General features: G+C 40.8%; 1 protein-coding gene across 1 annotated transcript in view; it reads right to left on the reverse strand.

Annotated features, from left to right (window-relative positions):
* cacna1ia (calcium voltage-gated channel subunit alpha1 Ia) overlaps window positions 1-16,910 on the reverse strand; it is a 154,643-nt gene that overhangs the window by 11,423 nt on the left and 126,310 nt on the right. The window contains exons 27-34 of the mRNA XM_068719177.1: window positions 16,164-16,315; window positions 15,040-15,149; window positions 12,257-12,390; window positions 11,858-11,928; window positions 7,763-7,841; window positions 6,235-6,356; window positions 4,145-4,588; window positions 139-288 (exon numbers count right to left, since the gene is read on the reverse strand). Coding sequence (XP_068575278.1) covers window positions 139-288; window positions 4,145-4,588; window positions 6,235-6,356; window positions 7,763-7,841; window positions 11,858-11,928; window positions 12,257-12,390; window positions 15,040-15,149; window positions 16,164-16,315 — 1,262 coding nt within the window. The remainder of the gene's footprint in view (window positions 1-138; window positions 289-4,144; window positions 4,589-6,234; window positions 6,357-7,762; window positions 7,842-11,857; window positions 11,929-12,256; window positions 12,391-15,039; window positions 15,150-16,163; window positions 16,316-16,910) is intronic.

Here is a 16,910-nt window from a genome sequence, read left to right on the forward strand (position 1 = left end):
GTGCTGCGCATATATACTGTATATATATATATATATATATATATATATATATATATATATATATATATATATATATATATATATATATATATATATATATATATATATATATATATTCATGTGTATTCATGGTGGTACCTCTTGTGGATGGCCCTTGCAATCTCTGCAGATGGGTGGAGGAGAAGAATAGTGGTGGAAGACAGAACCGGAGAGGTTGTCGATCATCAGCATCTCCCCCTCCAGTGTATCCTTGATCAGAAGAGATACGCTGTCCAGCCATTGGCTCTCCTGGAACACATTCACACACACACACATACACAAACACACACACACACACACACGCACGCACGCACACACACACACAGACACACAGACACACACACAAGACGCAGGCCAGCAGACCAGTATTGCACGCAGGTGCAAACATGTGCACATGCGGACATGCGAGGACAAAGAACACGCAGGGAAATGCATACACCATAGTAAGGGTTATTTAAAATGTCAGTGTGCACACTCAGGTATGCTTTTATACTTAATGTACTCACACACATCTGTACACAGTCACACATGTGCATATTCACCCACACCCATGTAGATCTCACATTACCTCAGCCTTTATTTCTAAAATGTTTCCATAAAAGGAAAAGAAAAGCATCTCAAACACGTTCTCTGTGTCGGAGATAATGTACAAATAAACTAGAACAAATCACCCTCTCATCCTTCGTTGGCCTTTAGGGCTAAACACAGCTCGCTTTTAGTAAAAGGCTCCTCAATAATATGACTCCAAACCCTCATTAGCCAAGTAACACATCATTTTACTATCAAAGCCTTGAGCACTGAGAGTGGTGCTGATGATATATCACCTCAATTAGGCTGTTCAATACCTTGTTGAAACAATTTAAGATTTAAGCATTTGCTTTGTGCTCTGGGTATTATTAGGTTTAAAGCAATTTAGACTGAATCAGTCAGGGCTTTTTCTGTGACTTAAATTATCCTTCCTTGCTTGAATCTCATCTGCCAGATTGGTTTTCCCAGAAACCAATCTGGGAGAAAAAGGAAACTACTTTAAAAATGATTTCTGTGTTTCTTGGCAGGTCACTGTATTTCACAATGAATTGGATGCATTGTGCCTGACTGTAGCACATTCATAACAGCCAGAATAACTGTATTATATCAGCAGATATATCCCAAAAGATACTGTGAAACAAGGTCACTCCTCTTCAATCCCCACACAAGCCTATTTTCATGACATATTTCTACAACAACGCTTATCGGACTATACTTAGATATCTTATGCAAACACACATTTCTGACGCAAACTGTTATATTACAATCACTCACGGCTCGTGTTTTTAAAATGAGGGGGCTAAGGATTCAAGAGATAGGTTACTGTACGCCTTGCACTATAAATATACCTAAATCATGCTGGTTTATGAAACAGTGCTGCATTTTGGCACAAAGACAAACCGGCAGTAAGGCTGACTCTGCCATATCCAGCTCTTTTAATACATGTATGTGTAAAAAAAACAAAAAACAGTTTTCTCTCTCAAACAGCCGGTCCCAAGATAATCCATTCTGTGTAGGTGGAGAACTTGATATAAAAAAATAAATAATGTTTGATTGACTGTGGTGGCCTCCATTAATAACTGTATTAGGGCAACAATGGGGCCCGTCTACTGGGAATGGAAGTTGAGAGAGAGAGAGAGAGAGAGAGAGAGAGAGAGAGAGCTGAAATTAATTACTGCGTCTATCTGACTGTCACTGGCTCAGCTATTATCTCTCCTCAGTTATTCTCTCCCTCTGTGTGTCGACTTCCAACAGTGTCGCCTCTAGTCCCTGTGCAATATATTGCCAGTGTTTCACCGTAGAGTCGAAAATGACTTTGTCAGTGTGTATTATGGCACATTATAGAATATACTAGTTGTAGCTGCCATCTTTATGGAGTTCTTGAATTCTCCATATATCATCAAGACTCATCCAATCTATCTGCACTCTTTGAGTATACAAACATCACTTTTACAGTATGGATGACAAAAGAAATTTGACTTCTAAAATATTTCTGTTTCTAAATATGATTTGTATTTGTTGGTGTAGCTACTGATAACGTTATGACGATATGTGGAGATTCACGAAATTTTAAAACATAGGAGAAAATGTCACAATGTTTGTGTTCACAAGAACCATTTTACACACACGCACACACACACACACACACACACACACACACACACACACACACACACACACACACACCGACCCTAGGACCTGAGCTCTGAATAAATTGCATCGGTCTACCAGATCCCTTATTGCATCACTTGAGAGACTGAGAGTGAAATAGAGAGAGAGAGAGAGAGAGAGAGAGAGAGAGGGGGAGGATGATGCCAGTGTGTTCTCCCTGTTCTGCATTAAGTGTCTTTGTCACACTGAGCTAAAAATGACTCAATGCAGCCAACTTTAGCTCTACAAAAGGTGAGAGGCTCTTTGTGGCAGCTGATGAGTCATCTTTATGTGTGTGTTCCCGCACGGATATCTCAGACTATCATTAGCGATTTCATAATGGAAGCGCGTGTCTCTGCAGTCAGACTGCGAGTAGAAACGAGAAACCATCTACTCTCACACACTGATGTCAAATGATCATCTCACAAAGCCTGTAGCAAGTGTGTCTGCAAACTCTTGTAGTCTCAATGTGAGCACTGGAAGTTTAGTAAAGCTTAAATGTAAACTCCATTGAGAAAGCCGTTAAAGTTGTTCATCTCTCTTTGCTATGACTACAGCGAAAAACAAACAAAAACATACTTAGAATTAAAATATACGGCCTAGCCTTGACTTTTATCTGCCGAATATCACTTAAGTAGTTTACTTGCAATTTCGGAAATGCCTTTAATTCCAGCCTAATGTTTTCGCATTTATAATAATTGATTTCTTAACACAACTGCACTTGTACAATGTTGCAATTAAGACACAGCTTAGTGTCTCTTTCCCTCTTTCCTTTCATCTGCCTTCTCTTTTTATTCCCTCACTTTGTGGAAATGTTTAACCTTCCTTGCCCCTTCCTTCTCACAAAATGTGTAGAGGAAATGAACAAAAGTTCAAACGAATTACACAAAGAGATTAGTTAAATGACGGAGTGTAATCACGCAACGTGGCTGTCAGTTCATTTCACAATAGGAAACAGAGCAATGATTCCCACTCTCCCATGTCAGCACCATTCAAACACAATTCAAATTACTGCCATATTGTTTACCCTTTTTGTATTCCTCCAGTTTGTGAATCAAATATGTAATTTTCTCCGCATGAACTCATTTATTGATACTGCGTTAAGAGAAGCAAACTGACAGGCAGCCAGACAGAGAAACAGAACTGAATCGTGAAACGTATGAGATGTGTTACACGTTTTACCTGCTCGCTAGGAATACTTTAAATTATTAAGCAATGATTACAGAAATTTATATATGTTTATAAATGCTTGAAAGCTGGTTTTTACAAATGCGTTAAGACAATCAGGACTGCATTCCTTTCTATATATTGTATATTCTCCTATAGTTTTGATCTGTTTTTGGAGAGAAGAGTGTCAGATTGGACAATGCAGGAAGCTTTTGATTTAGTATTTAGGCAACTTCCCTTCATCCCCATTGTGAACTAAATAGAGGCATCCTGCGTGTGGGAGATTAATCGACAACAGTTGCACAGCACAAATGTATTTATTCAAATTTTTGGCCCAAAGCAACTTCAGTCATTTTAGCAGAAACTGCTGGTCACGGTTGATGTCACTCACTTACAATGCACTGCACTGTGCAACGGTTCCACTGTTTTAAAGGACCACAGCGAAACATTACAGCTGAGCTACAGCTGGCTTACATCTGGGATATAATAAAAAATGATTAGAAATGGGTCTAAATCTACGAGGATCGGATTTTTGTATGGCTGAAGCGGGTCTACAATTAAAAAAAAAGCCTTGATAAGCCTGATCTGGATCCTGCACATCGGCTTGACGCATCTTTACTTGCAGACCCACACATATATGTAATCAGTTAACAAACATAAAAATACTAACACCTTGTCTCACACTCTCTCTCTCTCTCTCTCTCTCTCTCTCTCTCTCTCTCTCTCACACACACACACACACACAAATATACACACTCACTTGTGCTGGTGAGTACAGGGTTCGGCTGGAGTCGCGGGAGTTGTACGCTCCCGAGTGTGCACTGCCTGCTGAATGAAGCATCCTCCTCACTCCTTCTCCCCTCTCTCCATATCCTCTGTCATGTCCCCCCGCTGTGCCTCCAGGTCCAGCAGCGACCAGTCCTTTATCCACCCTCCCACCCCCGCAGCTGGGGGCGCCCATGCAACAGAGGGTGCCCTGGGCCAGCTCCAGCTCAATTTCTGCATCCATCTCCGCCTCCTCTTGGGCCTCCTTGTTGGAGTCGTCCAGGTGCTTCATCAGCACGGCCACCACCACATTGATGAGCACGAACTGGGCGGTGAGCACGAAGGAGACAAAGTACATGGGCGAGATAAACTGAAGGCTAGGGTTGCAGGCATAGTCCACATCACCGGCGTTGTCTGGTGGGCACTCCCGCAATGTGTCCTGGTGTCATAAAGGAAGAGGATGAGGGAAAAAAGGTCAGCAGACGGAGAAAGGAGTACAAAAGTTTCTGGATAAAGCTCTGTGAAGATACCGGTGAACAAACAAACTATATTTTTTAAAGAAATTGAATACAGCAGCTCTGCAACAACTTAGAATTGCTTACATTTAACATTGCTTAAGCAACAACAACAAATCCTTATCTTGACTACTGATAGTGGCAAAAATGCAGAGAAGGAAAAAAGTCAAGATCTAAATGTAATTTTACTGATAGCTCAGCCACGCCGCTACGCAATGAAAATTGGTTTTCATATTAAAAATGTTTTAGGTAATGGAATGCATCTAGCTCTTGTTAACAAGGCTCTTTGTATTCATGACAACTTGTATAATCATCATACACTTAATTGTTTTGCCTCTATTCAAAACAACAGGAGGCTTTTTTCCCCGTCTATTATTCTAGTGGTTTTCCACTCTGGTTAACATGCGCTCAGCGGAGTTCAGTCAGAGCAGAACCAAAGTGACAAGTGTTTTCTGGAGGAAGTACACATATCTCACCCAGGCTGTGACCACACATAACAATTTTAGCCCTCTGAGCTGAAGCTGGTCTTTTCTATCTAATTTGGCATGGCATTTACACACTTTGCTCCTTCACACACACACACACACACACACACACACACACACACACACACACACACACACACACACAAACGTTTCCCTTTTGTGCCGTCACTCCTTTTCCATCTTATTTCTGTACATAATTTTGGTCTTTCTTCTTCCTAGTCTCCATGTCCTCTCACTAATGCTATGACACCTTCCCCCTTTTTTCATTCCACCTGTAGTTTCCTCTCTAGAGAAAATGAATCTTAATAACCGGTCAGTTTATTTAACCCCCTTTCCATCCTCTTGTCTTCCCTCTTACGACAGTTCTACAGTGCCTCCTTTCTTCTTACCTGCCCTCCTCTCCCTCATGATTTCCTCTCTGCCCTATCGTCATGGCACGACTGATTACCACTCTGCCTCACCTGCTTCTTACTAAACCAAAGTAGGTCTACCTGTCTCGCAGCCCAGGTAGTAATTTGACAGCTAAAATGACAGAGATTTACTCTGAGAGGTTGCATCTGTGGCCCGCTGGTTTGCTTCATGGCCCGCTACCATCCACACTCCCTGTATCCAGTGTGTGTTTAATGGTCCGCGCCTGACAACGCGCACCAGCATAATCTCTTTTCCCCTCACAGCCCTTGGTGTGCGGAGGAGTGGTGATAGCTGCTGGTGGGAGTAGATGTGTGTACAGGGTAAATTGGTATTTTGTGTGTGTATAAGTGTGTTTGTGTGTGTGTGTGTGTGTGTGTGTGTGTGTGTTTGTGTGTGTGTGTGTGTGTGTGTGTGTGTGTTTGTGTATGTGCAATGAGGCACAGTCACTCCCCTGCCTATCAGTAAGGAAATCTGTGCTCCCGGTGCTGAGCAAGCACATTTCCTATTCATCCGAGTATCACAAGAGTGGAAGATAGGATGGATGAGAGATATAGAGACGTTTTTTCTCTTGTATTTCTCAGAGCACCTCTTCACTGATTTCTCTAGTTCTGTGTTTCAGTTTTTCCTCCTTTTAAAAACACAAATATTAAATGATATTATAAGTAACTTTGTACCTTCATGATGCCATTCCAGTTGTCGCCCGTGGAGACTTGAAACAGGGTTAAGAAGGCCATGCCAAAGTTCTCAAAGGTAGCGTGACGACTCATACCCTCACATGGGTAGTCTTCATTGCAAACTGAGGATGAGAGTGAGATGGATGGAGGAAGAGAAGACGTTATCAGGTCACAGATAAGGAAGACGTGAGAGGATAAAGAGAAAATGCAACAGGAAGGGGGAAGGGACAACAAGAGAAGAAGAAGAAGAAGAAGAAGAGACTTGTGAGTTTGAACACTCAACACTTAAACATTTCATCGCTCCCCAAAACTGCAGAGGCATGCGCCATTTCTGTCACTAAGCTGCCTGGATGACTGTCCAAACAAGCTAACTCAGTGTAGACACAGCCTGTTATCAAATCGGTAGCAATGTGACCAAACACTCTATTTGTCTTTGAGCTTATATCCCAAGATAATCTCTGGAATGGCCTCAAGAATCAAGAAAGCGACACTTGCATTTGCCACTAATCCTTTTCCTGCCAAGCTCCAATAGGAAGCAATGTTGCCAGGGGCTGCAGCTGCAGCACACAAGGGGAATGTGACAGTTCAGAGGAAATATCTCCCAACTTCAATGTGGATATTTTAGGACAGTACTTATGTATCAGAATATTGGAGAGTGGGTTGATTCCCTAATGGCTGTCTGACTGCAGGGGAGAGAACTGATGAAAAGGAATAAAGGATGGAGAGGAAATAAGGAGATTTTCATAATAAAGTTAATACAAGTCCTCTTGCTTTTATATACACAAGTTGAGTTCATCAAAATGAGTGCGCCATAACTGGAAGACACAATAATATTTCTAATACTGGGACAGACAATATATGCTTATTTTAAATGGCCTTACACCTATAGTGATGATGTATGGACAACGTGCTCTTCAAATAGAGCATAATCCTTTCATGCCAACATTACCATATACTGATGAAAGGAATGATCCAACGCGGATGACTTTATGTTCATTACCACATATAGAACATTATATATTTTGATACATACCAGAAAACACCTGTTTCTCAACAGTTTAGTCAATCTAGTGTGAAAAGAAAATCTGTCCAAAACTCAAAATACTAGAATTAATTTAGGGAATCTTGTGCAGATAATTTCCCTTTTACAAAGCCCACAGGAAGATAGTTATGGCTTAACACACCACTTTTATTTACATTCATCCCATTACATTGTCTACATACCCAAATAGTTTTTGTCACAATAAATAATCAATACAAAATCAAAGTGTCAATGGATGTGATGTTGTCTTTATACGTTATCTTTGCTGGTGCCAGTGGCAAATGTCACTTCATAAAATCATACATCACAGCCTTGGTTCTCTTTGTAAATAATTACTGAATATCACAGATTAAATATATGGATTTGTAGTAAACTGTATAATTGCTAAACCTACTTTATATTTAAAGTTCACATGTAGAGAACAAATAAGAGGTTTTGTTTGACATAATCCTTTTTAACATTGGAATGGATGTCATGAGCACTCACCAAGTTCTCCAAATAGCTCTACTCCTAAGGCGGCGTAGATGAAAAACAGCAGCATGAAGAGCAGGCCCAGGTTACCCACCTGCAACACACACACACACACACACACACACACACACACACACACACACACACACACACACACACACACACACACACACACACACACACACACACACACACAGGAGAACATCTTACCATGCACATATTTAAAAAAACATTTGACAACATTCTAACATCTGCAACAAAAAAGTGCTACCTCAGCAGTATTATGGCTAGGTTTTAAGCTCTGGTTAAATGATATACTCAATATCAAATGCACAAAGGTGCAAGTTATTTATTAGTGAACAGCAGTAGACAACAAAAAAGTCATCGCTAAAGGGACCTGAGATACATCAGCTGTAGGCTTGCTTGCCTGAATGTAATTCAACCACCTTTTAAATTGCTACTCAAGGGCATATTGTTAAACACAGTTATAGAACACACCAGGAAGCAGGACATCACATTTAGGGTGGAAAGGTTGAGCATTAAAATGTGCAATATATTGTTTCTAGCTTGTTGCTCCCATACCCTGCTTAGTTCTACAAACCATGGCACGATTTCCTCTGAGACTTTGATACAACTAAACCCCTGATGCGGTTGTGATTTTTGGAGTTTGGGGGTTTGGGACTTGGCTCAGTTCCACCACAAACCAGCCTTCTGTTAGCACAACTTAATGGTGATGATGATGTTGCACAGTAAACTCTCAGGGCAAAATCTAATCCCATTACAGGGATACAAAACCCAGTCTCCTATTCACTGTCTTTAACACCCTGCTAACAACACTGCTCCACCGGGAATGAGGAAATGCACTGACAAATAGTTACTATAATTATACTCCATGAGTTCCACAGAGAGGTTTAGATCCCTCCACCTGTTCTTCAGGGGAAAGATATTCTAAATCTGAAGTTTACTTTGTAGTGTTTGGTCTAGGAATAATGCATCAACATTATGGCTAGGACAAAGCTTATTCTAAAGAGACTGCAGATAGGCTGCATTGCCAATAAAGTTTATTAAACAAAATATGTTGAGATAGTTGCAGGAAATAGGAGCCAATAGGAGCCAAGTCAAACGAATGTGACTGAATTTAGATGACATTAAATTGAACTAGAATAAGATTTCAGAGTAATGCATTTCGAGCAAAAATATAGAATTAGCATCTATTCAATTATCTTAAACTCAAGGTTTAAAATATTTGCTTATGTGTCTTTCACTGCAATGCTGATTGTTAGGAGGAAACCAGCAAAAATGACTATTCACAAACATTACCTGATATGATTCACCTGGTCAATTCTACACTTCATCAAAGAGCTGCAGGTGGTGCTGAAAAATAACCTAACATCTGCATGCATACAACCCAACAGAAATGTTTAGCAGCATCTAAAATCTAAATATGAAAGTTTACTTTTGATGTAGACAAATATGCCCCATTACATGGAGCACAGTCCGGTGAGTCCCTTTGGACTGAAAGTAATAGAGTTAATTGCCATACAACCTTTCATTTGGAGCGCTGTAATAATTGTAAATGTGACTGCTCTGGGGTTTGACTCGAGTGCATCTCCAAGTTAGTGCTATACTGCATGGTGTACTTAACAATCTGTGCATCATAATGGCCCGAGTCTATGTGGGATCCAAGATGAGGATGAATGCACTTCTGAGAAGTTTTACTGGGAAGGATTTAATGGTGTATTCTATGCATACGCGTATATATTACTAATGTATGCTTTACAGGATGAAAATGTATATAATAATAGGTTACACTACACAGGATGAGAATAAATAAGAGCTGCAGATATATCATAATAATTAACCATATACAGGATAAAATAAACATGAGCTGAAGATGTATAATAAAAACTTTCACTGTACAGGATAAAATAAACATGAGCTTTATTAGCTTTACTTTAAAGAGATTTTTGCACAAATGTCCGCAGACTTTGTTTTATTATTTTACATTTTATTAATCTTTAAAGCTAAATACAAACAGTTTCACAGGACACAGCTCTGACGCCTTCCCAAGCACATTCCATGTGGGGTCCACATCTGCCTCCGGCTATTCAGTTTCTCAGCCATTCCCACAGAAGACATAAAACAACTGGCTCGACTTTAGCACCAACATGATATAGGCTATTAGCGTGAGGGAATGGTGAGTTGCAGCCATTTCGCATTAGTTGGGAAGGAGAGGATAATGGAGGACGCTTGTGGGTAAAACGACTTTGTCTTACTGTGTCTTTGTGAAGACAAGCCGTGAAAACGCATTTCTCTTAACACGCCAAAGAGCTATTAAGCTAACTCACCCATTTAGTCTAAATGTATGGATCCCTCATTACATCTCTGCGTCCCGTCACGGCCTATTAAATATATAAACTTCTTGCATTCACGTCATGTCAACTCTCATAAATTATTATTCTAGCAGACGTCGGTCCCTGTGTGTCATGATGGCATTATTCATAGTTCTTGCCTTCTCAAACCAATATCGGTGCATTTGCCTGCTCCTTTGTCGGGCTGTAGAAAGCCTTTGTTGAAATGTCGATACTGTCTTCAATATCCAATGTGATGTAATAAAGACATGTTGGCAGCCTGCCATTTCATTTTCACAGTGACATATAGCGGAATATCACCTCAGATTAATCTCTCGCCAGGTGTAACGCTCTCACTCTCACCTTTCCAGTACCTAAATATGCACACACACCCGTACAGAGAGAGAGACCTCCTGGAAATGTTAAATTAGCCTGAGTTTTAATTACCTCCCCTGGTGCCCTTGGGATGTAGCAAAGGGCTAAGTGTTAATGAGAGGGGGATCAATAGAAAAGAAAGACAAGGAATCTGCTCTCCCTCACCTCTGCCTGCCCTCCTTTCCTCTCACCACCTGTTTCCCTTTGTTTGCTTCAGTGTACTTTTGATGGTGAATGGGTCATACTGTGTGCACGTGTGTGACTGTGTCCCTGCATGTCCATACATGAGACTGTATACCTGTACACTGTCTTTTCACCTAACCTGTCTGTTATTTAAAGAAAAAAGTTTAGCATTATGGGAAATATGCTCATTTGCTTTCTTGCTGAGACTTTGCTGAGAAGATGAATACTTATCTCACGTCTGTAGGTTAAGTATTTAGCTGGAGGAAGCAGCCAGTTAGCTTAGCTTACTTTTTCTATATAGGTTTTGAGCAGATTAAACAAATGAGATATAATCTGTATGTAGTGACTTTTAGAAGCGGCACATTTTGTTCGGCTAGCTGTTTCCCACTGTTTTCAGTCTTGATGCTAAGCTAACCTAACTGTTTCCAAAACAGTCAAACTATTGATTTAGGTTTTTACAGGTATAATAATTAGAATGTCAAAGTTCAAATTCATGCTCAAAGTAAGGCATCAGCGTTCAGTGAACAGAGCTAAAGACAAATAATCAAATAAAAAAGGAATTATTAATTGATCAATAAACATTGGGACACTGATGAAGATTTGGATAGATACAAAATACATTTGTTCTGTTGTTTCCTATTTTATTTCTTACCCATAACACTATGCTACAAAGCAAAGAGACACTACGACCAGTCAGTAAGAATAGCGAGCAAAAATGCATTCTGGGAATTTTCTAGAGCATTGAACTTTCAGTGCACTGGAATGATTTTGACTCTGGGACGGCCTAGAAACTGATTGACTCTGTGGACACTTCACCACCAAATGAACTGCAGACTGGTTTTAAAAGCCCCCTCTTTTTCTAGCACACTGTGGTCGCAGTGGGAGTACGGGTACTCTCCATGGTACTGAAATTGAAAACAAGACAAAGCCTGTGTGTGTGTGTGTGTGTGTGTGTGTGTGTGTGTGGCAGTCTACCAGTCTGTGGCATGAATGAGTCATCTATTTGAGTTGCCTACAGGCCAACAGAGAAAGAAAAGCAGAGGGGGGGGGGGGGGGGGGGGGGGGGGGGGGCGCTATTCTGGCTATTGACCGAGACTGACCCACCACTCTCTTGGTGAGAGAAAGAGGGAAGACAGTGTGTAACATGTGTGTGTGTGTGTGTGTGTGTGTGTGTGTGTGTGTGTGTGTGTGTAGACTGTACCTGAGGCAGGGCTTGGACCACCGTATCCAGCAGGGCTCTCATTCCTGTCGCCATCTTCAGCAGCTTCAGCACTGTTTGTGTGTGTGTGTGTGGGAGAGAGACTTTAAGTGTGGCCATTTAGGGGGAAATCCCTCAGGTTCAATTACAGCTAAATGGGAAACATTTAACTGTGGAAAGGTCAGTTCTTTATTTACAGCCTGTGTAACACACACACACACAAATGTGTACACAAGAAATCAGCCTAGACATTAGCTGCTATGCTACAGCTAACTGATATTTTAGCACACCGAGACCAAATCAATGTTCAATTGCACTTAAATGATTTACAAGAAGTGTGGCTGGATAGGACTGTGTGTGTGTGTGGGCATATTTCACACATGTGTGGTATATATACTGTACCTCTTGCGATCCTCAGTACTCTCATGATCCTGATGATAGTGGGGTTGATGGGCAGGGCTGCGCTGATCTCGATCTCCTCCAGGGTGATTCCCATCACTGACAGAAGCACAATAGCGAGGTCCAACTGGTTCCACCTGGCACAAACACACACACACACACACACATACAGTATTTATAAACCCACTCTATGTGAAGTTGTACAAAGGCACTACATCACAAACGCACACAAAGCATGTATAAACACAAATATACTGGCACATTTGTAGACAAACATGTTAAGAAAAAGATGTGACAGTAACAGAATACAGTTGTATCCTACAATAATGAATACACTGAGGGCTGTGTGAAAACTTCTAAGCTCACTATATGAGGACGTACGTAGTAAATGATCAGTTACCTTTCAACACATTACTCTCCTTTGACATCTACACATTTCTACCAGTGATGCTACAGTGCCTCAGCCTCAATAGATATCAAATCCCTTAATAGATCCAACTGAATGCTTGTCAGGGCTTAAGGACAGATGGGAGACAGATATTGCCAAATCAGATGAATATGGTAGGGGAATCAAATAGTTTGAAAACACCATAGTCATTGCAACAATTAAGGTAAGGTAAGTATTATCACCTGATGTTACTACATCACTTTTGCGAGCTTCCCCAGATGTTTATCCTTTATTGCCTCATGTAATTGCTTCAGTATGTACCGCAATCCTCATTTATCCTCAGACTTTTTGAAAGATAGTCAATACATATCTTTTCTGAAAATCATCGAAGCGGCAAGGCAAGGCACACAGAGTGCTAAAACACTTGGCACTGCCAACTCATTTGTCAGAATGCCTGCCAAACAAATGCCACTGACAATAGTGTATCAACTGCCGCCCATGACTCATTCTCATCATGCACCATCATGTCTCCCTCTGTTGTCGGAGCCTGTGGGTCTACTTCATTTCTCACATCTTTGTTCGGGGACTTACCCAGCTTTTTCACAGTGGCAAAAGAAGGTGCATCATCCTCTACGGTCGCAGCCATCCAGCCCTTTGAAACTGAGGACGGCAACTGCCTTTGTTCATATTTAAGAAATAATGTTCCTTAAATACGTCATCAAAGTCATCCAAGACAATCTAGCTCACCTGGTAAAAATGCCCCTGTTATCCATCAAAAGGTTGAACTAAACTTCCCTGTCAGTCTCAGGACCTTTTGGCCAGGCACACGTTCACATTTACAGTACACCCACTGCAAATGTACACAACATGCAGTTCTGTTTTTGGTACATGTGGCATTGTGTTTGTGTGATACCTGCTACTCCATTGACCCAGTTGTAAAGCAGGCCCTAGAGCCACCCCAGCCAATAAATGACACTATGCACAATGACTGCTCACGGGAGTGGCTGACACTACATAAAAAGAGACAAAGTGCCAGCTGATAACTGTGTGATACGTTCTTTTTTTATATCCGCCCATCTTATTCCCATTTCATCGTTCATATGTCCTCCTCCTTTTTTTATATCTTTGATCAGTCCAGCACCCCCCCTTATGTATTATCAGTTTCTTCTCCATTGCTCACGCTCACTCCCTCTGCCACCTTAGCTCTCGCTCTCTGCTTTCTCTTACCAAACTAAAATAGGCCAACGACATTAAACTACCACCATCTGCCTCTGCCTTTAATTAGTCACCACATAGCCCTGAAAAGAATAAGACATCAGTCTCATCACCGAGTGACAAATCAATTAGTCTGGGCTCTGAGTGAGTGAATGTGGGCGTGAGCAGACCGGTAAGTACAGTAAGTTGGAGAAATGGAAAGTGCAGTAGTATCACCTGCAGAGAACGATTAGATCATTTGGTTTTGTTAAGAAGAATGATGCTCAGTTCACCCAATAGATTATTACAATGAAAAAAAAGGATTGCCATCTCCACTTTAAAAGCTGTATTAACTGCAAATGAATTATAGTTTACTACATTATGGAATAAGGGAATAAGGGAATAAAAGAATGATTTGATGGTGACCAAGGAACCCTAAATGCAATAAAGAAAACTGTAAACTCCTGCTTCTTACTGTGAAAAAGAAAACATTTCAGTAGTCTTTAACAAAACTGATTTTGTGTGATAAATGTCTTAAAACGTTACATATTTACCAGGATATGGTTAAATCAACTTAATAACAGAAAGCCTCAGAGCCAGATCACATATTTCAACATATTTCATAATCCTCTATATCGTCAAAGCAGTTATTCCCTATTCCATTTCTAACGATCAAAGCAAAAGGCAAATTTGTAAAGCCACTACACTTTGAACTAAATAACAATTTATTGTGCCGCTATTTATAGCATACATTAATTCACAAGATTACGGCATGTGCCTAGAGCCCTGATAGTCGCTTTAATGTTTAATTTTCACATCAAATGTGTGATTAGTGAATGAGCTGAATAGACAAAAACATAAGAGAGATATTGTCATTTTTGGTGACATTGAATCTGCAACTGTTTTGGTTGTAAAGCTGATTTTGCATCTAATCCAGAGGGCACTTGTGTTTTCAGGCTTGACACTAAAACTGCAATAAAAAAAAAAAAGCTGATTGTCAATCATCATTCATAATCATCATACAGACCTCTGGACAGCAGATTGACAAATCCCACAGTGGATGGGTGAGTTTTGCAGTGACAGTTATACATGTGTGCATAGCGCTACAAATAAGCACAAAGACACATTTACATGCAGACAGAAAAAGTAAACACTCTCGCACACAGTCACGCTGCCACACACAAGGTATAAACACACACTGTACCTCTCTTTGAAGAAGCGGCGAAAGCCGAAAGCGATGAGTTTGAGTACTGATTCCAGCACAAACGTAGAGGTGAAGAAATAGTTGCAGTACTTCAGGGCGAGATCCAGAGACTGGAAAGAGAGAGTAAAAAAGATGTGTGTCTCTGTGTGTGTGTGTGTGTGTGTGTGTGTGTGTGTGTGTAGTAGGATGTAGTATCAGCAGCAGGAGGAAACTGTAGAATTGGAATTGTTCCCATTGTTTGTAGAGTAAAATCAAACATGCCAGGGGCAAAAATAGGGCATCTTCCATTCATAGCACCACAAAATGTCCCCAAACAAGCATACATTTTTAAGCTGAAATGTATTTCCAGAGTATTCAAATATTCCAAAGGCAAGCATGTTTTAATTGTCTTAAACATCCAGCGCAGGGCTTCCTGCTACTGCAGAGACCGGAGATCATCCAGCTTGGCTGCTTTCTCCTTTCATAAATAGAGCTGTAGCTTCGAACAAGTGGGAAGCTGCCAAATGTCAAGACAAAGTGCTGCCAAATACAGCCAAGACCTGTGATATTTATCTGATGCTCGGTCAGTTTAAGAAAGCGAGCTCCATTTTAAAAGGTCAAACGGGCATCTTATCTCAAGCGTAATCACGTTTCCTCTCCCTCACAAAAAAAACACAACAAAAAAAACAAGCGCTATCAGGCTTTTGAACTTCCATTCATCGCACATGAATGGACAGATACATGTACTGTACAGCTAACGGCACTCTGACAGCAGCCCACATCAAATCAGCAGCGCAATCACAGCTCCTTTGTACGGACTGCCACTACTCGCAACACGCGCTACAGAGCCTGGATACAGTTTCATGGTGGCTGACCAGTCAGTGGTAGCACTGTGTCCTTTTGAGATGCTGCTATTTGGGGAAGGGAACGCTTTAGCAGCTGTAGTCCGGTGTAGGAAAACAGCCACAAATATTTGACAGGCATCAAATAGTCTGCGTAAAAACCCAACACAAGGTCTTCCTTCTGAGGTGGAGCTTGTAGGATCCTGTCTGTGTCCACATTTTGTGGAACAGGGCGCTTTTAGGGAAATTACCTAACTTGCATCCACAGCCACCAAACACACACATCTGTGCAGCTTTGCTTACATGAGGTTGATTGTAGTGCTCTAAGGACATGGTGATGACGTTGATGCAGATGATGAAGGTGATGATGAGGTCCAGGTAGTGATTTGTGCACAGTGTGTGGATCATCAGGCGTATGCTGCCATAGCTGGCAAAGTAGGGCAGCTTCTGCGCTTCTGTTGGTAGAAAAATATATCAATGAAGCCTTTAAACACATTCAATTTGTATTTGTATCTGATGCGTTAAAAGAAAGTGTTACATTGCCCTGCAGAGGTATAAAATACTTCTCAAACCTTCAGGCAAGTACAATCAGAACTTCTATTCAAGCCAAATCCAAACAAACTGCTCCTGTTCCTACTTGAAATGTACAACAGATCATCTTCTGTGAAGCAGAGGATTTTTCCAGGGAAGACCTGCTCCACACTGAGCGCTTAGAAGCTCAAAATTGAAGTGCTTTGATCAATCTGGAATCACTATCAACAGGAAAAAAAACTCTGAATTTGCAGAGGACATTAGCAATTATGACACTTTCTGTTTGTGTGTTTATTATTACCTGTCTGTCTTCATTTCCATCTCTCTTTCTCCAGACATCACAAATTTTCATCAGTCTTGATCACAGCTCTACATGCTAATATAAAGTGATTCTTGTGATGTGTCAAAGTAACAACAGGGGTAGAGTGAGCTATTCAAGCCCTTGTTTCAGGCAGTGTATTGTTATTGCTTGTATGATTATATCTGTTTGTTTTTGAATGTTTGTAATATTCTTTTCAT

This window comes from Cebidichthys violaceus, unplaced genomic scaffold (genome assembly GCF_023349555.1).
Source record: "Cebidichthys violaceus isolate CVI_PGR_0920_01 unplaced genomic scaffold, fCebVio1.0.p SCAF_23, whole genome shotgun sequence".
Taxonomy (NCBI): Eukaryota; Metazoa; Chordata; class Actinopteri; order Perciformes; family Stichaeidae; genus Cebidichthys; species Cebidichthys violaceus.